Consider the following 18,895-nt stretch of genomic DNA (forward strand, 5'->3'; position numbering starts at 1 on the left):
GCGGCTGCCGTGGCGCCCCCCAGACTCCATGGCAAGTTCCCCAGCCCGTGTCTTGGGCCCAGGCCTCTGGGGGGATCAGGCTGCATCCCCTAAGCTGAGCACGCTGGAAGCCCACGTCCCTGGCCCTTGTGTGCCCCGGTTCCCCTGCTGTCCTGGGGACAGAGGCAGCTGGTGGTGAGCGGGGAGACCGCGCAGGGCAAGGGAAGGAGGCGGTCCACACGCGGGGTGTTCGGGCCTCTGTGAGGCGGTGAGGGCACGTGTGGACCTCCTTGTTTCTGCTTTACCTGCAGCCCCGTTGACCTGTGGCAGGAAGGTGTTTAAGGCCTCACCCTCCGTGCTCGCAGGTGGCTGGAGGAGGGATAGAGCATCAGAAAGGTCGTGTTCCTGCGTCCTATAGTCAGAAAAGAACGACACTCTGTGCAAGTCTGTTGGAACGAATTCATGTTGTCATCCGATCTCAGACAAAATCCTTCCTGTTTAACAGCCTGACCCCCGTGTGTGTTGCTGGAGGTCGGTTTCGGTAGCGGTCGGAGGTACGGGCACGTCGTCGGATGCCCGTGGGCGGGGGCGCCATGCTGTGGCCTCCCCGAGCAGGTACAGACCTGGCCTGGCGCTCTCGGCCCCCCTCATTCAGAGCTGTGTGAGTCTGCACAGTCGGTTAAACTTTTTGGTCTCAAATTTCTCAGCTATAAAATGAAGGAAATGATTTTGGGAAACTTTTAAGATTCCTTCCAGTAAGAACATTCTGTAATTTCTGTGTGGCTGAAAAGCTTCAGCTGATACATATGTGCATATTATTTTGTAGTTTTCAAAACATTTTTTTAAAGATTTTATTTGTCAGAGGGAACACAAGCAGGGGGAGTGGGAGAGGGAGAAGCAGGCTTCCCGTGGAGCAGGGAGCCCGATGCGGGGCTCGATCCCAGGATGCTGGGATCATGACCTGAGCCGAAGGCAGACGCTTCACCGACTGAGCCCCCCAGGTGCCCCTCAAGACATTTTTATAAAGATCGCATCTAACTTCGTTAAGCTTTAGAGGAGACGGGTGATACACATTGCGTATGGGGCACGTCACTGTCTAGATGGTCCCGACACGTTCAGATGAAGGATCTGTTGACACAAATCCCAACAGCTGGACAATCAGCGGTGTTGTGGCTTTGACCCACGACTCCTGGGGGACTGAGCGGACATGTGGGCAGGTTTGTCGGGGCGGCTTTATAAAGGGAGTGGAAGCCAGATTTTCCTCCAGAGAACAAACGAAACTGAAACAGAGCCCTGATCTCTCTGTTACTCGACTGAGCACACAGTGAGGTTTAACTGTTAGCAGGGCACAGAGGGCGATCCCCTCGAGCCCCGTGGCCTGACATCAGCCCACGGTTGCCTCCCAGGGGATCTGGACTCCAGTTTGTGGTGGAACCACTGGCGGGAAGGGGGGCGGACACACAGTCTTTCTGGAAAGACTGTGTGAGGTTAGTGCTGTTGATCAGCGGCTGGATTTTCATGAAGTGACCGTGGACACGAATGCTATCAGATGTTATATTGATCCCATGGGGTTGTTACGTGGACGAAAGGAGATCAAATGTACACTTTGCAAACTGTAAAGTTCCGTGCACAGGGAAAACAGTTTGAGCATTGCTCTACAGCGATTGCTTCCAGAAACAAAAGGACACTTCAAGATTTAAAGACAAGAAAGAGCCACGGGCACTTTCCGAATGTGTTCTAGACATTTTTTTCTTTTTTTACACCACGAGTTGTCTCCCGGGCTGGGTCAGTCTGAGGGTGTGTGCTTTGGGAGGTCATTACTGGTTTTCATCAGAGAGAGACTAGAAATTCTGGAGTTTAGGAGTGGAGGGGATCTGGGAGGTCTTCTGGTCGCCTCATCTAGTGAGAAGACTGAGCGACCTGTCAGGGCCATAGCTGGCCAGCCGGCAGCCTCCTTATATTTGATAAGGACTTGCTTTAGAAAAGAGACCCATTTTTGACTTACTTATCAGCTTTGTAATTTATCCACGTTCGTCGACGTCGTCAACTAATAATCCCGAGGTTTATGTCAACGACGAGATGTCCGTGCCCCATCTCCTGTTGATAGAAGAGACCCTTGGACTGTTCTGATGGGTGGTTTTCTGTGCTGCTTTATTTCAGACGCAGAAAGGCTTGTTCTGTTTCTCCGTGTTGTAACATTGGAGTCTGGAGTAATTCTGTCCTGTTGTTGGGCACGCGTTTATGGAGCAGTACTGAGACTGGAGTGGAAACCACGTTATGAGTTAGCACCGTTACCAAAATTTTATAGGAGCTGAAACCGAGTGAAAGGATTTCAGAATAATTGGGTAATCAAAGCGAATTAAATCAAGAGGGGGAAAATACCAGTTTTGGCATCAAATGGGGAGCGCGACAACTTCCACATCTGTGGTCTTTATGCATTTTAATCAAGTCTAAATTATGCTATTAAGATTTACTTTTGCTGCATTTACTTGCTCAGATGCTGAGACGCAGCCGACTTTGTATTCCTCTCTGGATACTTCGTGAAACGTGGAAGCATTCTCACGGTTTCCGGGGGGAGAGTTCCCTCCCTGCTGGGCGCCGGGCACGGGCTGTGGACCCCAGGCCATGGTGGCTCCGGGAAAGTAGGTGTGCGTGGTGTGAGGCGGGTGTGAATCCTCTGTGATGAACGGTGCGCCGTGCTGGGGCTCAGAAGCAGCCCCGCAGCAACTCGTCTGCGTCTTGGCTGTGTTTCCCAGGGGATCCTGCTTTTTCAGTGAGAAGTCTGTTTAGCCTAATAAATAGTAACAGTGATCAGCGTCTCCTTTTTCCAGATGTCCCTTTAAATACGTAAAGGGATGCTGCGCGGATCTGTGGCATGACGGAACGCTGTATTCACAGACAAAATGAACTTAGAAGCCTTTGATTTCCTTTGTTGCATTTTTGATCTTGTATCGGAAAATTTGTCCTGAACCTGTTCTTTGGCTCGAGCAATTTCTGCATGTGTTCTGTTTGGTTTTGGTCCGACTCGCTGGTCCCCAGGAGCGTGCCCATCCTTGAGCCCGGGCCGGGGAGCCTGACTGCTTGCTCCGTTGCAGGGCGCCCACCATCTTGTGCTGCCCACCGCCCTCCCCTCCAAGCCTGGCTCCCGATTCACAGAAGGCCCACTCTGGAGCTTTGTGTGACTCAACTGTTTGCCGAGGGCAGGATTCTAGAAGTATTTGTTATCGTTCTGACGTTCAACAGCCATTTGCAAAGACAACTCTAGAGCAAGTTAGGAAAAGAGCCCGGATATTTTTGGAAATGAAGGTGGTTCTAGGAAATCAGGCGATTGCCTCTTTATGAAGCCATATGTTTTTGTTCTTGAGGGAACTGGCTGAATATCAATGACATAACAGCTTACCTATGTTTCTTGTGAACTTATCATTTGCTGGCCATTGCATTACTTACATTTCTCAGTAGCCCTAGAAGCAGGTGCTTATTCTTAGTACCTGTTTTATAGATGAAGAGAGCTGAGTCACAGAGAGGTGAAGTAATTTACCCAAGACCACACAGCTAGAGAAATGGCCGAGTCAGGATGCAAAGCGCACAGCCTCCCTCCACAACCCAGAGCATCCACATTACTTGAGGTAAATTTATGTTTGCAAATAGGATGACAGGGTAGAGTATATTTAAAGCAGTGTCTTTCAAACCTTTTTGCCTGTGAACCATGGAAGCAAATCTATTTTATCTTGCAGACTAACAACCACTAAAACCACACGAAACAGTTCTCCCCTTACTGGGTGGGATGCACTCTGACTTTTCCTTTTTATTTTGTTTCCAAAACGTTGTGACCCTTAAAGTTGATTTTGTGACTTGCTGTAAGGTCACAACTTGCAGATCAGAAACTCCTGACGGTCCTAGATGTAAGCTCACTTTTCGGGGGGTCCGGGCTCCCGTGGTTTGTTGAGTGAATGCCTGTTGACAGCTTTCCTCCAGTGCCCGACACTGTATGTTGACCTACTGAGGATATAAATAGATTATAATAATCCCCTCCTCTCCTCCTTCCCTTTTCCTTTTAAAAACAAACAGCTGAAATTTTGCCAAACGTGGAGATTATTTAGGCTGGAACGGAGAAGGTCAGGAACTACTTAATAACAATCTTGTTACAGAAATACGGGTTATAAGTGAATTTTTATAAAGCAAATTCTGTTTTCCCATTGATTTAATTGTAATTGTGACAGTGTTAAATTGTTAATTTGCTGTTTCTCCTGCATTCCGACTCTTGCGAGGGTCTTCTGTGGCCCGCCGTGGCTTCTCCTTAGAAAGGTGTTGGGCCTGGAGTAGGCTCAGCTCCGTGGTCCACGGCAGCCCCGGGCCACCGTGCTGAGTCCTTCGAGCACTCTGGGGAAGATGTCTGTCACCGGGGAGGGGGGTCCTCCCAGTGTTCGAGCCTGACCTTTACAAGACGGGCCTCCAGAATGTGTGGGTAATGTTCGGTTGGCTGTGAGGTGGCTGGAAACTTCTGGCAAGCTCATGGTTCTGTGTTCCCTGACCACCATCAGTGTGGAGCATTGCGTTTGAGAATATTGGTGTTGAGGGTTGATTTATTTGCTGGATAGGTTTTGCCAGACGTCACTTCCTCAGTGTTGTCTCTCTGGCTCTTGTCGTTGCTGGTGACTGGTTACAGACACGCCACCAGCTCACATGGTTTCTGGAGCAGGACGGGCTGTGGATGCACCCGTTCACTGGAATAATCAGCTAAGGCCGTTCGGAGAGCAAGGGATTTTTGTGGCTGTGGGGAAGCCCGAGGTGGCGTCCGGGGCAGTGCGAAGGGGGTCGGAGGGGCCCCTCACCAGCAGGCCCTTGGGACCTGCCCAGCAGCCTTTTGTTGGTGCTTGTAACGCAACAAGCCAGGTGCCGAAGCTTTCAGTGTCTTCAAACATAGCAAAGGCGTTCTGAAGATCTTTCCCTGCCGTGACAGAAGGAAGGGTTCCCTTCTGGTCGAGAGGCTTGCTGAGGCACAGTGACGTCTCGCTGGTTAGTGGTCTCAGAGACTTTGTCCGCCTCACTGGTGATGGGAAAAAGCAGATTCTGTGCAGGGGAAGCTGGGTGTGTTCAGATCTGCTGGAGGAGAGCGTCGTGTTGCCAGGAGGGACTCCTTGGGGTCACGCGGGGTCACCGAGCCTCCCCGCCTTTACTCGGGGCCGCCGAGGGTGTGATTCCTGCACTGCACCCGGCTGCTTCTGTCTCAGGAGCCTCTCCCTGGGCCCGAGCTGCGGCCTCTCCTGAGGCTCTCACCGCCCATGTCGTCCACGCCATACTGTGGTCAGTGGCGGCTCCGTGGCCAACTGCCCTGAGTCGGCGTGTGTCGGGTGACACAGAAGGTTCCCCAGCCCCATCTCACCGAGACCGTGTGCCAGGAGGTGTCAAGGTGGAGGAACCACAAGGACTGTTTCCTGCGCGGTGATGAACGCTTCAGAACCCCCGCTGAGGGAAGGATGGTCCCCATGATGTGTCCACTCTCCAGGACTAGCTCACGGATACCTCCCCAGGAGCCATCCCTCCCCACACAGGGTCTGATCAGGAACCTCTCTTCCCATCAAGGCACCTGTGCCCAGCTCTCCTAGAGCACCCCTCACCCTGGCAGCATTGTGCTCTGCCTCACAGCGTCTCCCACTGGGTTGTGAACTCTGGGGTGGGGGAACCATGTCTTATCCTTCACTTCCTAGCACCCAGCATGTTGTGCAGTGAGTGGGCATGCCCCAGGTGCTGCTAATGAAGGGCAGAGGGAGAGAGATGGAGGCAGGGAGGGAGGAGGATGGATAGTTGGGTAGATGGAGGATGGATGGATGGATGATGGATGGAGGATGAAGGGTAGTTGGGTAGATGGAGGATGGATGGATGGATGGGTGGATGGATCATGGATGCGTGGATGGATGGGTGCGTGGATGGTAGATGGGTGGATGGATCATGGATGGGTGGATGGATGGGTGTGTGGATGGATGGGTGCATGGATGGTAGATGGGTGGATGGTAGATGGATGGGTGGATGGATGGATGGATGGATGGATGATGGATGGAGGATGAAGGGTAGTTGGGTAGATGGAGGATGGATGGATGGATGGGTGGATGGATCATGGATGCGTGGATGGATGGGTGCGTGGATGGTAGATGGGTGGATGGTAGATGGATGGGTGGATGGATGGATGGATGGATGGATGGATTCCACAATGAGGGAGGCACGAAGTACTCTCCCCGAGCACAGACAGGCTCTTTCCTACACCTTCTCACCCTCCTCCCTTCTCCCAACCTGAGTGGACTGAATTCCTTTGTTTTACAACCTTCTTCCCATCCACACCTGCACACACCTCCTCCTCCCTCGGCAGTGTAGGGCCAGAGGTGGGGGTTAGGGACTCTTTGGGCAGTCACACCCACTAACAAATGAGCCACACTGACCACCAGTCATAGGCACAGACCCCTCAGCTTGTCACACCCCCTTCCCCAGGCAGAAAACCATTCTCTCTGAGAGGACAGATAACCCAGGTGAGAGCTGAGCCTCCCTGAGATCCAGCCCTGGATGACTCACACATCCAGCAGCAGGAATGACTCCTGCTCTCACAATAAATGGGAAAACCATGCTGTGAGGACAGAAAAATTTCCTCAGGGACCCAGCTCTGTGCTCTCCTTACGTATTCCTTCCCTGTCCACATCTTCTGCCTCTGAAGGACCACGGCTAGGTTCTGCGTCTCCGCACCTGGACCGTCCGAGCATCAGGATGCTGCTGGCCAGGCCCAGCCACTGACGCAGGAGAGGGAATAAGGACAGGGTGAAGAGCCAGCAGTCAGAAGGTGGGACGGTATAAGAAGAGCATATTCTTCACTCCGGACACCTCATCCCATGGAGCAAGACAGTCATTGTCCATACCTTGCCAGAGCTCTAGATGCCACTTTTCAAAGTACCCTGGAGGGTCAGTCCCCAGCCCGGGCCATGTCTCTGCAGAGCCGTTCTCTTGGTGTTTTCTGTAACGTGGGGATCAGCCTACCAGACGCACACCCATTTGGGGGTAGCTGGCCTGCTCGGAGGGTCTGGCCCTGGGAACCTGCCCTCCCAGGCTCCAAATTCTGCTTTACAGTCCAGCAGCCACAGCTTCGGGAGGAGAACAGAGTTCACGGGATGATTTCCAGTATGTTTCTTTTGGGGGAAGTGGAAAGAAAGGGGAACGTCCCATTTTCATAAGTCCTGGGAGGGGGTATCCCTAACAGTTCTCCTAAGTTCAGTCCAGAACACAGCATGTATATACAAGAGACATTTCACACGTCAACACGACCAGGCCCTGGGCGTGCAGACATTTGGTCCCACAGCAGTCTCGGTGGGTCTGTGGGGTGCTTCCGGATGAGGTCACCGTTGCAGTCAGTAGACTGAGTAGAGCAGACTGCCCTCCCTGATGTGGGTGGGCCTCATCTAATCTGTTGACAGCCTGAATCGTACAAAAAGTTGAGTAAGAAAGACTTCTTTCTCTCTGTCTGCATCCTCAGGCTGGCACATCGGTCTCCTCCTGTCTTCAGACTCGGACTCAGGCTGGAGTGCACACTAGCAGCCCCCTGGGCCTCCAGCTTGCCGAGCGGATCTTAGACTTCCCAGCCTGCATGCCTGTGTCAGCCAGGTCCTTGGTGTGTGTGCGTGTGTGTGAGACAGAGACAGAGAGTGAGCTCTCCCCCTGGCCATGTTCTCTGGAGAACCCAGACGCATGCAGTCTTCCTAAAGCTATTTGGGCACTTTAGAGATGTGAAGACATGAAAGCCAGCCATCCCCACACCCCAGGGGACACCATTTCTCTCTGGACCCGAGTCCAGGGAAGCAGCCTGCTGGGTGGGGGCAGCACCTGGGGCCTGGAATCTGCAAGCCTGGCCCAGAGTACCGGCCTGTGACGCTCTCCTCGGCCCTGGCGTCTCTACCCCTGGCACTGAGTGTCCTTCCCGCATCTGTGACCCCAGGAGAGATCAGGGGTAGGACTGTAATTTGTACTTGGCTTCTGGGCGGAAGGCAACATGTTCTCTTGCCCCTTCCTTCCAAATGAAAGCCGGGGTGGTGACAGGAATGCAGGGTCTTCACCCCCCAGAGAAGGGCATTATTATGAGGGCTTGACCCCTCTGGTCTGGGGACTTCAGAGTCTGTTGAAACCCACCAGACCGTTCTGTGAGCAACACGAGAAGTCTCTGCAAAGAATCATAAAAATGAAAGCAGTGTGAAAAGCAATCTTTTGGCTTATTATAACTGGAAAGTCATATTTGAGAAAGGAAGACTGTATCAAATGTAGCCAAATCAATTTAGAACTCAGGCTGGTTTCCATTTCTCTGTAAACTGCTGGGTGAGTCTTTGGAGGAAGAAACAGAATAGAGACACAAAAATTGATTTTTTATGCATTAACTTAGGGAGAGGGTCCTGGGGCGGGTGAAGGGAGGGCATCCCTGCCAAGGTTGAAACACACACGTCTGCACATCTGAGCCAGAATCCAGAGCCCCCTGCCCCCCAGCACTCACTGTCCGCCCCACATGTGGGTGTGGGAACACTGACAGGGCTGGTCCGAGCCCTGGCCTGGGGCTCACGGCACTCACCCTGCTGCCCCTGCAGCCCTTTCATTGTCGTGTGGCGGGGGTGGGGCTCACATCTTCACGACTTTGCAAACCCTTTGAGGGAAAGGACATCTGTCAATGGTTTTGGGGTCTCTGTACCTGTTCACACAGGACTGAGCAAACCCACACACCTGCTTCCCCATCTGCTCCTCATCTGCAGGCTTTCTTTCTCCCTGCTTTGTGGACACAGGTGCAGATCTCTTTCATCCTCAAATTTTAATACGGTAACAGAAAAGTCCCTCCCTTGACCCTAACGCAGGGATGGCTTGTGCCCTGTGATTCTCTGTCCCCACGAAGCACCGTGCAGGGGAAGTGCACGCTTGCTGCGGCCTCCCCATCACTCGTGGGCGGGCAGGCTCCCCCACAGGCCCGTCCAGCCCCGAAGCCGCCCCGGCCACTCCCTCTCCGGCCAGCGGCCTGCCTGCCCCCTGAGACGCCTTCCCTTGCTTCTGCGGCCTTGCTCAGGCCATCCTGTGTTCTCACGCCCTTGGTGGCTGCCTCTGTCTGAGCCATGTGTGGTCCTCTCCCCGTGTGTGTTCCCAGGAGGCCGCCCAGCTGTGCCTTCAGCTGCCGCCTGTGTGCAGACCTGCGGCTCAGGACAGCGCGGCTTCAGACTTGGCTCTCTGGCTGGTCGTCCCCACCCGGTCTGGGTGTCCCGAGGACTCAGACTCACCGCACCCGGCCACTGCACCGGGACGGGTCCCCAGGCTGGTCTTCACCATGTCCCCTCCCTCTGCATGTAGGCCTGGTGCCCAGCCCTGGCAGCCATCCTCGACGCCTCTCTTAACTCATTCCCCTCCCCCTGGCCACAGTCCCTGAATTCGAGCCTCTGTGTCCTTAGTATGACCTGCAACCTCTCTGGTCCAGTGCTCCCCCCTTGTCTGGCCCATCATTTCCCTCCAGGACTGTGGCAGGAGCCTCAAGAATCCACAGACCTCACCTGCTGTCCCTCCCAGGAGCTGGACTGGCTGCTCAGAGCTATTTGGAGAGCTTTTCAGGAGGACAGCCCTTCCCCACCCACCAGAGAGCACCTGGGTCTGTGGGTCGGCCTTTCACAAACCTTCCTTCAGATCCTGGTGCAGCTGGTGCCTGGGAGGCATTTCCGGTGGTCTTCCTGCCACCCCTTTGCTGGATTGAGTTCCGCCGCGTCCCCCCTCTGTGCCCCACCCGTCCCCTCAGGCCCATCCTCCCTCTGTCTGGCTGATGTCCACTCACTGGGGGCCTCAGCCGTCCCCTGCCACCTGCACGCAGCCCAGCCCTCTGGGGCCTCTCGAGGCTGCCAGACACTGAGGGCCGGCATTGACCAGCCCCACGGAGGGGCTTCCAGATGGCGGGTTCCATGGGACTCCGTTCATTCCTCACATGTGTGTGGGGGCGATGGAGGGCGACGGTGGGTTCCGTGGGACTCCGTTCATTCCTCGCACGTGTGTGGAGTGATGCAGGGCGACAGCGGGTTCCGTGGGACTCCGTTCATTCCTCGCACGTGTGTGGGGGCGATGGAGGGCGACGGCGGGTTCCGTGGGACTCCGTTCATTCCTCGCACGTGTGTGGGGGCGAGGGAGGGTTCCGTGGGATTCTGCTTGTTCCCCGCACGTGGGGGGGGCGATGAAGGGCGAGGGTGGGTTCTTTGGGACTCCGTTCATTCCTCGCACATGTGTGAGGGCAATGGAGGGTGATGAGGGATTCTGTGGGACACAGAGATGAACAGGTTATTTTTCCCTGGATGGCTCCCAGCTGAGCACCGGTGGCGGCTGCGCTCTTGTTGGGACACAGAGGGGGTGGCTGGGTGGGTTTGGAAGATACCCAGACCGTCAGGGAGCCTGGATGAGGCCTGGCAGGTGGGGCAGGGGTGAGGAGCAGAGAGGAGAAGGGTGTTCGCTGCTCAGGCCTGTCCTGTGGAACGCCAGCCCTGCATCACCTGCAGCCTCGGTTCTGTCCGTGGAATGTGGTCCATCTGTCCTGCAGGGCAGCTCAGAATCTGCCTCCTCCTCCCTGACCCTCCCGCCTCACCCCCCGCAGCATCTCACCCTGTTTGGTTCCCTGTGTGGCTTCCTTCTCCCCTCCCTGTCCCAGAGCCCCCGTGAAAGGCTGACTTGGCCTTTGGACAGAGACGCTAACGGGCGCTGTTCCAAGCAAGAAGCCGGGTATGGCGTGCACCAGAATGCGTACGTGCTGGAGTGGCTGGGTGCTCACGGTGTGTGACAGGGTCTGTCACAACGCAGGAAGGCCCCCAGCATCAGAAGGACCTATTCAGAGGCAGCTTCTCTTCTCTCTGTCAATGTAGGGTTGGATGACCTTCAGGTGTGCACTGACCCAGGCGTCCCCGAGGATGGCTTCAGGACGCCCGGCGGAGGGGTTTTCCTTGAAAGCTCTGTCACCCAGTTTCACTGCCAAGATGGGTTCACGCTCAAGGGCCCTACAAAGAGACTGTGTGTGAGACATCTTAATGGAACCCTCGGCTGGATCCCCAGCGATAAGCCCTTCTGTGCGCAAGAAGGTAAAGTGCCTGCCCCTGCCTGTGGCAGCCGCTTGCAGGGCGCGGGGACGAGCCGCAGGAGCCTGGGGCCGGGATGCCGGCCGCGCCATCTGGGGCGATGCTGCATGCTGGTGGGAGAGCACTGAGGCTGGGGCCGGGGGCGAAGGCGGCTTGGCGTCACAAGTCACTGCGTCTCTCTTCTACCGCGATTACAACCCAGGCCGTCCTGTTTCTGTCAGGGCAGGAGAGCAGCTTGGGGCACATTCAGGCTTCTCGCTGCCGTGCCACCCACCAGCCGTGTACTCACTGCCTCGGCGCTTGAGAAAGCGCGGTAAAGGTCCAAACTGCGCGTGCTGATGCAGAGACGCATGGTGCTCAGAAGATCGGCTCAGTTACCGTCGCGTCTGTTCAGGCGGGATCCGTTTAGGGAGACAGAGCAGGGCCGTGACAGGTCGGCAGGTGGATGTGTGTTTGCCGCGGTGACGCCATGGTTTCTCGTCGCGGCGAGGTTTCGCTTACGTCTGGCAAGCATAGCTGCGTCTGCTCTTTGTGGTTACACTGCGTGGGTGCGTTTGAGTTGAGAACGGTGCTCGGAGGTTAACTGGGTGGTGGCAGGTGGCCGAGTGTCTCTGCAGCCGCGGAGCTGATGCAGGTGAGGTGCGGCCTTCACGGCAACGGCTCAGTCTCTGCAAACCGCCCCTGCCTGAGGGTGAGGACAGAGCTTCTAACCCTGACGGGTGACTGTTCTCGGACTTCGCGTAGCTCCTCTCTATGGAAGTCCTCGAAGCACTGAATTCGGTAGTCCCTGAGTGCCGGCGGTCGCTGCCCCGGGCTGAGAGCACGCCCTGTCTCTGCCTTCATTTTCAAGGTGTTTTTTTAAAGAGTCAAAGTTAGTACAAAGAATTAAGGTGAAGTAAGACAAAGAAAGACGACTACGTGTGACAGGAGGAATCTCAACAAGAAACGAACAAAAGAGAAACAGACCCGTGAATGTGGAGATCGCTACTGTGGGAGGGGCGGGTCGGGGCGCCCAGAGGGTTGCAACTGTGAGGTGAGGCGCAGGAGGGAACGTGCTGGGGGGGAGTACTGTCTGTGGTCCTGTGACCACGGTTGGAGGGGACAGATGGGGACTCCCCAGGGGCCATGTCCAAAAGTTTGAAATATGGAATCACCGTGGTTACACCCGACAGTAATAGGATGTGGTTTGTCAGTTATGCCTCAGTTAACAACAGTCAGTGTCACGATTCACAAGAACGCACTCTGTGGGATTTGCGTAGACATTGTGTGTTAGGGAAGGGGGTTTCTCCGTGTTTTAGTTGGGAGTCTGTGTCGCATGACACGGAACGCTTCTCTGTATTTACTGCGATAGATGTGTGGTTTTTCCTCTTTAACTTTGCAATCTGGCAGGTTACATTGAACAAGCTTTCCCTTGAAAATCAAAAAATTTTTAAAAAGGTTTTTGAAAGTCAATGAATATTTTCTGCTCACGTGCAGCCCATGCAAAAGCTGTTGTTCCCATCAGGTTTCAGTAATTAAAAGTTTATTTGGCTTCAGAGATCGACTCCCCTGATAAGACTTTTGGCCCAAGACACTCCATGTTTAAAACCCAGACAAGCTCAGGAACATCTCAGGACACAGAGAACAAGTAGGCTTCATGAATATTGCCCAGAGATGAAGGCCTTCTGTTGTTTTATCACCCCGAAACCAGAAGGCTTCTCGAAAGCACAGCCTCTTTCCAGCCCTGTCCCTAACTACGTAATGTGCTGTGCCCCAGTCTCTAAGGCCTTTGCCTGCCCTTGCTCACTGGTTCTCAGACTCATGGGCCTCCTGCGTGTTTTTACGGACACTCGCGTTTTCCTAGCCTTTGCCCCTGCTGTCCCTCTGCCCGAAGCCTCCTTCTCCCAGATCGGCACGATGAGGCTCCTTGCTCTGCAGCTCCGCTTCGTCAGTGTCACCTCCTCAGGGTGCCTGTTCTGTCCACCTGAATTCCAGGGGCCCCTGGTTGGTCTCTGTGACCTTGGCACCTGTTCATCAGAGCGATCATGGCGTGTTAGTCTCTAGCTTACGCATCTGCTAACTTGTTCGTGGTCCTTCTCCACGCGGGTGCGGCAAGAGCATGATCCCTAACTCTGTGCCCAGCACCTGGGACGCGTTGCAGGTAGGCTGGGTACTCGGGGATTCACCGATGGACGGGTAGGCGGACGGGTGGACGGACGGACGGACGGATGGAGGCATGAATGAAACTGATGGATGAATGAATACCGAGCGTTATAAATGCTGGTGTAACCAAAATCCGGCAGCCTTCCAGTGCCTTTCCCACATGGACGTGAATGCTGCGTATCCAGTGCGTACTGTGTACGCATGTTCCCAGAAACACTTTTTAGGGAGAATGGGTGTCAGAAGTTGGCACTTGAAGGAATCAGATTCATGTTCACATATAACCGACATTTAAAAAGGACGGTAAATTTCGTGTGTGTTTATATTCTTAAAACTTTGCCTTTTCTGCTCCTTAGGATCCTGCTCTGTGCTAACTAATGTGATCAATTAATTTGTCCTTAGGTATAAATGTGTAATACCGCCTTAATATCCCCGCTTTCATTTATTTATATTAAATCCCCTGGTACACAAGCAGGAGTTGGACGCAGCGATGGGGTGGGCTGGGGAGAGGATTTCTAGAAGGGGAGGCTTTGCGATCCCTCAGTTACATCCCCAAAGTGCCCATTTGCGCCCGTCTACGTAGGGTTTGATCGCTGGCCCCACTCATCGTCCTTGGTAACGGTGTTTTTGCAGTGGTTTTTAAACATTCTTTCTGCCAATGGAATGCACTTGTGCTATAGAAGATTTGTGTTATTTCTGTTTGAAACCTCACACCTGATGAAGATTATGTATTCATTTTCGGGCACTAAAGAGCCTGGCTTCTCTGCCTCCATAGAAATGAGGTGCGTAGTCACGTCCAGCTACGGACAGCTGGCTGGGCCAGGCTGTCTTCCGATCCGCCCTCCTTCGGTGGGGGGTCAGGTGCCAGATGCTGTGGGTAGAATCTTAGCCCGGCTCTGGGGGGGTGGCTCCCGCTCCCCACTCAGTGTGTGTCTCTGTCCTGCAGGGGCTGGTTCCCGTGGTGACTCTGCCGTGAGCGGAGCTTGGGAGGCCGTAGTGCCCTGGGACCTTGTGCCACGTGCCCTGCGGTGGCCCCCAGCTCCTGCCTGTGGACACAGGTGTCTGGTCAGGAGTTCAGGGCGCTCCGCATGACTGACCACAACCCGCAGGCCCCGGCGTCGCTCCTGTCCACTGACTTTACTCCCTGATGGCTGGCTGCCTCCTGAGGACCTGGGTCAGTTCCTGGACAAGTCTGAAGTCAGTCAGGGAACGGTGATGTAGTCTTTGCTGCGAATAATTCTTGCGTAGCAATACTGAAAAAGGTAATTCACATTTCCCATTAAGAAGGTAGCAATACCGTGCAGAGTTGTCGCTCACCTCGTGACTCTGGTCAGGATCATTCTGGCATCTGTTTGGGGGGAATTTGTCTATTCTGGTAGAAAAATTATTGGTTAAATGTGAGCAGTTGGAAACCCCTTTCCATAGCCTGAAGCTCAAAAACGAGCGTCAAACCAGAACCAGAAGAGTTTTCCAGCAAGGTCGCTTCCTGCTGAAATCCACAGGCAGAGGGACGGACTGGGGGAGTCCCGGGGCTCCGGGGTCCCACTTCCTCAGCATTTCCTCTTTGCCAGCCGTGCGCGGGTTCTGGGAGTGCGGAGGGCACGTGGGAGAACGCGGGCAGCGCCATCCCTCTCGGGCTGACACAGAGACGCAGGCAGACGCTGCCCCCAAGACTTGACTTTGAAAGACCCCGGGAGGCAGTAGATGGCCGCCTCCCTGTGCTCTCCCTTCGGCGCCGGGCTGCCCCATCGCTGACATTCTGTTTTCTAGAGTCTGTCGTCAGATTCCCCAACCCCATATCAAAGCCCCCGGGACGTGCTTTTTTAAAGCCGCCTGTGTTCCCGGCCACGGGCTGGCCCTGTGTCTTCCCTCTGAGGCTTCAGGACTCCCAGGCTCAGGCCTCAGAGCCGACGGTTCAAGCTTAGGGGAACCCCAAGGTCAAGGCTCCTATTGACACCATTTCAACCATATGGTGGATTCAGAAGGCTTTCGGGGTGGCTGAGAAACCCACAGTCTTTTAGAGCATTGAGAAATTTCTGGAGAAAGTTTCTGTGATTGTCAAAATGCTGTTCTTGGATCTCGCCTTATTTTTAAAAATTGAGAGGCTTGGAGCACAACCCATCTGTAAGGCAGGGCCCACCGGACTCCAGCAGTGGAAGTAAGTGGCTTCTGCTTCCACATAAAGTCAGAGACTTGGGACCGAGGTGTGCCGTGAGAGGTGGGCAGAGGGAGCAGGGCCCGGGCTGGTGGCACAGGGTGGGGGGATGCTCGGTAAACTGGGAGGAGACTGTGTTAGAGGAGGACTATAATTTATCCACTTGATTTTATCTTTTAATCGTCTGCTGTGTGGACTCCTTGTTCCTCTGCCCCCAACGCCCGGCCGGCCGCCTCCCCTCCCGAGTCCGCATCCTGCCCCGACGCTGCCCGCTGGGAGCCTGTGTGGTGTTGGCGGCCGCACGTGCTGCTGCGTTATTACCTGTGCAGACTGGATCAGGTCGGAGGGAAGTGCTAGCAGATGCGGCCCCAGCTCAGCCCGCTCTGTTCTGCAAGGCCTTTCTATCTCATGCCCCAAGGCAGACGCGGTGGGCCGGGCGGGTGGGGACATCGTGAGCCCCCAACTCTTGTCCTTCTTCACTTATTTCCAAAATCGCCCGAGGCTCGACAGCATGGTGTGAAGGGTCGCAGGCAGGAGGTAAAGTTCCTTTCGTGGCTGGATCCGGGTACCTCCTCCTCTGTCCCGGTGAAGCGGGTTCTGCCGCTCGCCCTCGGGATCCGAGCCGAGCAGTGAGTGAGGACCGTTTATCACGGTAGCCTGAGGCCAGGTCTGAAAATAAGAGCTTTCTTGCCACGCTGTGAAGCACAACCAGCTTAAATTAAAAAAATAACGTGTCCTTTTTACACAATTGCAGATTGCCGTATCCCTCAAATTGACGACGCTGAGATTCATAACAAGACGTACAGACATGGGGACAAGCTGATCGTCACCTGTCACAAAGGATTCAAGATCCGCTACCCAGACCTGTACAACATGGTTTCGCTGTGCAGCGGTGACGGGACGTGGGATAACCTGCCGCTCTGTCAAGGTGGGGGCGCGGCCATGAGCATGCGCGTGTCTCTCCAGCGGGACGTGGAGGGAAGCAGGGCCCGCCAGCTCTGGTCTCGGAGTCCCCACACCCTCCCTGCGGTCCCCACCAGCCCCATGCGCCCGCTGTGAGAGCATAGACCGGAATCCCTTATTCTTGAGCAATGCTGGATTCTCCTCCACGCTGAGAAACCAAAAGTCGTTTAAGAAATAGGCGTTTGTAACCGGGCTATGGGCACAATGATGAGCTATTGTATATTTAATGAAAATAGCAGAGCATTTATGCTCATTTCAGTGGTAGTGAGAATATATTTAAGGCTAATCTTACAGAGGCTATTTTTTCTTAATGTCATCCCTTTTTATAATGCACAAGGAGCAGAAAAATAATCAAATTCAGATCTTATCCAAACCACACAGTAAATATTAATCCTTTTGCATTTTTAAGATTTGCCTGGGCCAACGTGGAGGGCCCTGTTTGTGAAATTTAGTCCTAGTGTGCACATTAATTCCGATTTTATTTTTTGACCTGTGACTCAGAAGCCAATGCATAATTCATGCTTTAGGGGAGGGCTGTTTGCACCAGAGCACAGGCATGTTCCAATCAAGACAATGTTAACACTGGGCTTGAAGTCACGGCTAGTGGGCTCTGATACTGCTCTTTGTGCCCCGTCGTTGGAAATAAATGATTTCCTTCTGTGAGGGCTGAAGAGTCATGGCCCCTTGCAAAAACAAAGGCTCGGGGATCGGGAGGACCGAGGGCGCCCAGACCGCCCCCTCCCCAGTGCACTTCTCTGCAGAAACCCCCGGGCCGTGTGGCCTGCCACACATGACATTTCCAGGGACACATGTGATTCAGGGGCACTTCCAGGGATGCTCCGCAGAGTCGTTACGCAACCCGAGGTCGGGCTGAATGTTCAGCGAACCTTACGGACCACTGGTCTGCTCCTGTCCTGGGGCCAAGAACACTCCCTCTGACACCAGCCACCTCTGCCTTCATGATTCCTGCTTACCCCCGTTCTCCTGCCCTTTCTAGAGGTTCCTTCCTTGTAGGTCTCGTAAATACTGTGCACCTCTTTATGAGCTCTTTTGGTCCCAATTATTTCTTAAGAAATGTCCGATGGTCGTGTCCTCATCAGGGGCTCAGGTGCGGCCTTCCCCTCACTCACCTGGCCCCTTGGGCCCCCTCGGGACCCTGTGTCCCTTCATCAGGCCTCCCGCCCGCCTGGCACAGCAGGGGCCTGAGGGATCTGGTGGCCCTTAGACGGCCAGACACCTTGGAGCCCCAGGGGGGACATAACTGGCCGTCAGACTGATGTCTCGTCCTGTGGCTTTTATTCACACCTGCAGATGGAGGGGTGAGAGCCTGAGGAGCCGGCTCACTGTTGCCTAGAAGTGCAAATAGAAATTGCATCAAACTATTGAGTCAAAGCCCGACTTCTGCTGCTGTGTTTAAGACGGGCGGTCTCCAACCGAGGAGCGTGTCTTTTCTTTCCCTGATGTACTACTGGAGTGATAACCCCATCTGACTCCTTTTGGGGCAGGCGAGCGGGCGGGGTGCTGTTCCTAGGCCACATTTTCCGTGGGAACTTTGTGTTTTGGAAAGCAGGGTCCGGATGCCTGTTGTTCACTGTGGGCCCATTTGTTTTAATTTAGGGGACACCAGCTAGTCCGTGTGGGCGGCCGGGAGCGACACTCCTTCCCGGGAGGAGGCACAGGCACCGTCCCTTGTGCCAACTCATTTGAACGGCGCTGAGGGGCTTGATACGTTCAGTTGTTCGTGTTAATATGCTTGTCTTGTTTTTCTCAGTCCTAGATTCTGTTTATTCCTGATTCCCACCCTCCCCTGCTCCCCAGCATTTCACTTTTGCTGCAAACACTGCCCGTGCTCAGCTCAGACGTAAAATCCTTTCAGGCCGTGGAGAAAGGATGTGGCCATGTGTCTCAATGTGGTGTGGGTGGTGGGTCTGAGGATCTCTGTGGCACCGGGACATGGTCAGCCCCAGAGGGAGCGTCTCCCTAAATTCTGCATGCCAGGGCCTCCCTGGCCTCACCCTGGTCTCATCCCAAAACTCAGACACTGCGTACCGTGTCGCTGACCAGAGCAGTCCATGGAGCGCGAAGCCCTTCAATGCTTCTAATGTTGAAGTAAGTCAGCTCGGGAGCAGAGCTCAGGCATCTGTTGCCGTGGGCATGATGTGATTCGTACTTGGCGACTGGAAGAGAAAGTCGGGATTTCCATTATACACTATTTACTTCACACACAATTAGTTCTCCCTGGGCAGAGACCCAGCTCTGCAGGGTCATTATTCCATCCAGTGAGACTGCTGAAGCCGATAGGAAATCCCAGGATTGCCGTGGGGGCCTCACAAAACGGGATTCTGCGCCGCCGGGGATGTTCCATGGGCTGCACGGGCTTTGAGACGGATAGGCAGCTTCTTCTGTTTTGCAGAAGCAGGAGTGTGGGGATGCAGACGGCATGGAGAATTCTGGGTGTGCTGTGAGGGCTCTTGGCGCCTGGTCCCACACCTGCCGTGGGCGTCCTCGGGCTCCGCGCAGACCTGGCCGGGGAGCCCCATGGGAGGGCCCAGTG

General features: G+C 54.6%; 1 protein-coding gene across 2 annotated transcripts in view; it reads left to right on the forward strand.

Annotated features, from left to right (window-relative positions):
* Positions 1–18,895, forward strand: part of SUSD4 (sushi domain containing 4) — a 78,346-nt gene that overhangs the window by 32,213 nt on the left and 27,238 nt on the right. Inside the window, exons 3-4 of one of the 2 annotated variants that reach the window (XM_027609817.2) lie at positions 10,875–11,087; positions 16,133–16,306. In XM_027609817.2, coding sequence (XP_027465618.1) covers positions 10,875–11,087; positions 16,133–16,306 — 387 coding nt within the window. The remainder of the gene's footprint in view (positions 1–10,874; positions 11,088–16,132; positions 16,307–18,895) is intronic. The other variant, XM_027609818.2, reaches the window with a different exon arrangement.

This window comes from Zalophus californianus, chromosome 10, assembly GCF_009762305.2.
Source record: "Zalophus californianus isolate mZalCal1 chromosome 10, mZalCal1.pri.v2, whole genome shotgun sequence".
NCBI lineage: Eukaryota > Metazoa > Chordata > Mammalia > Carnivora > Otariidae > Zalophus > Zalophus californianus.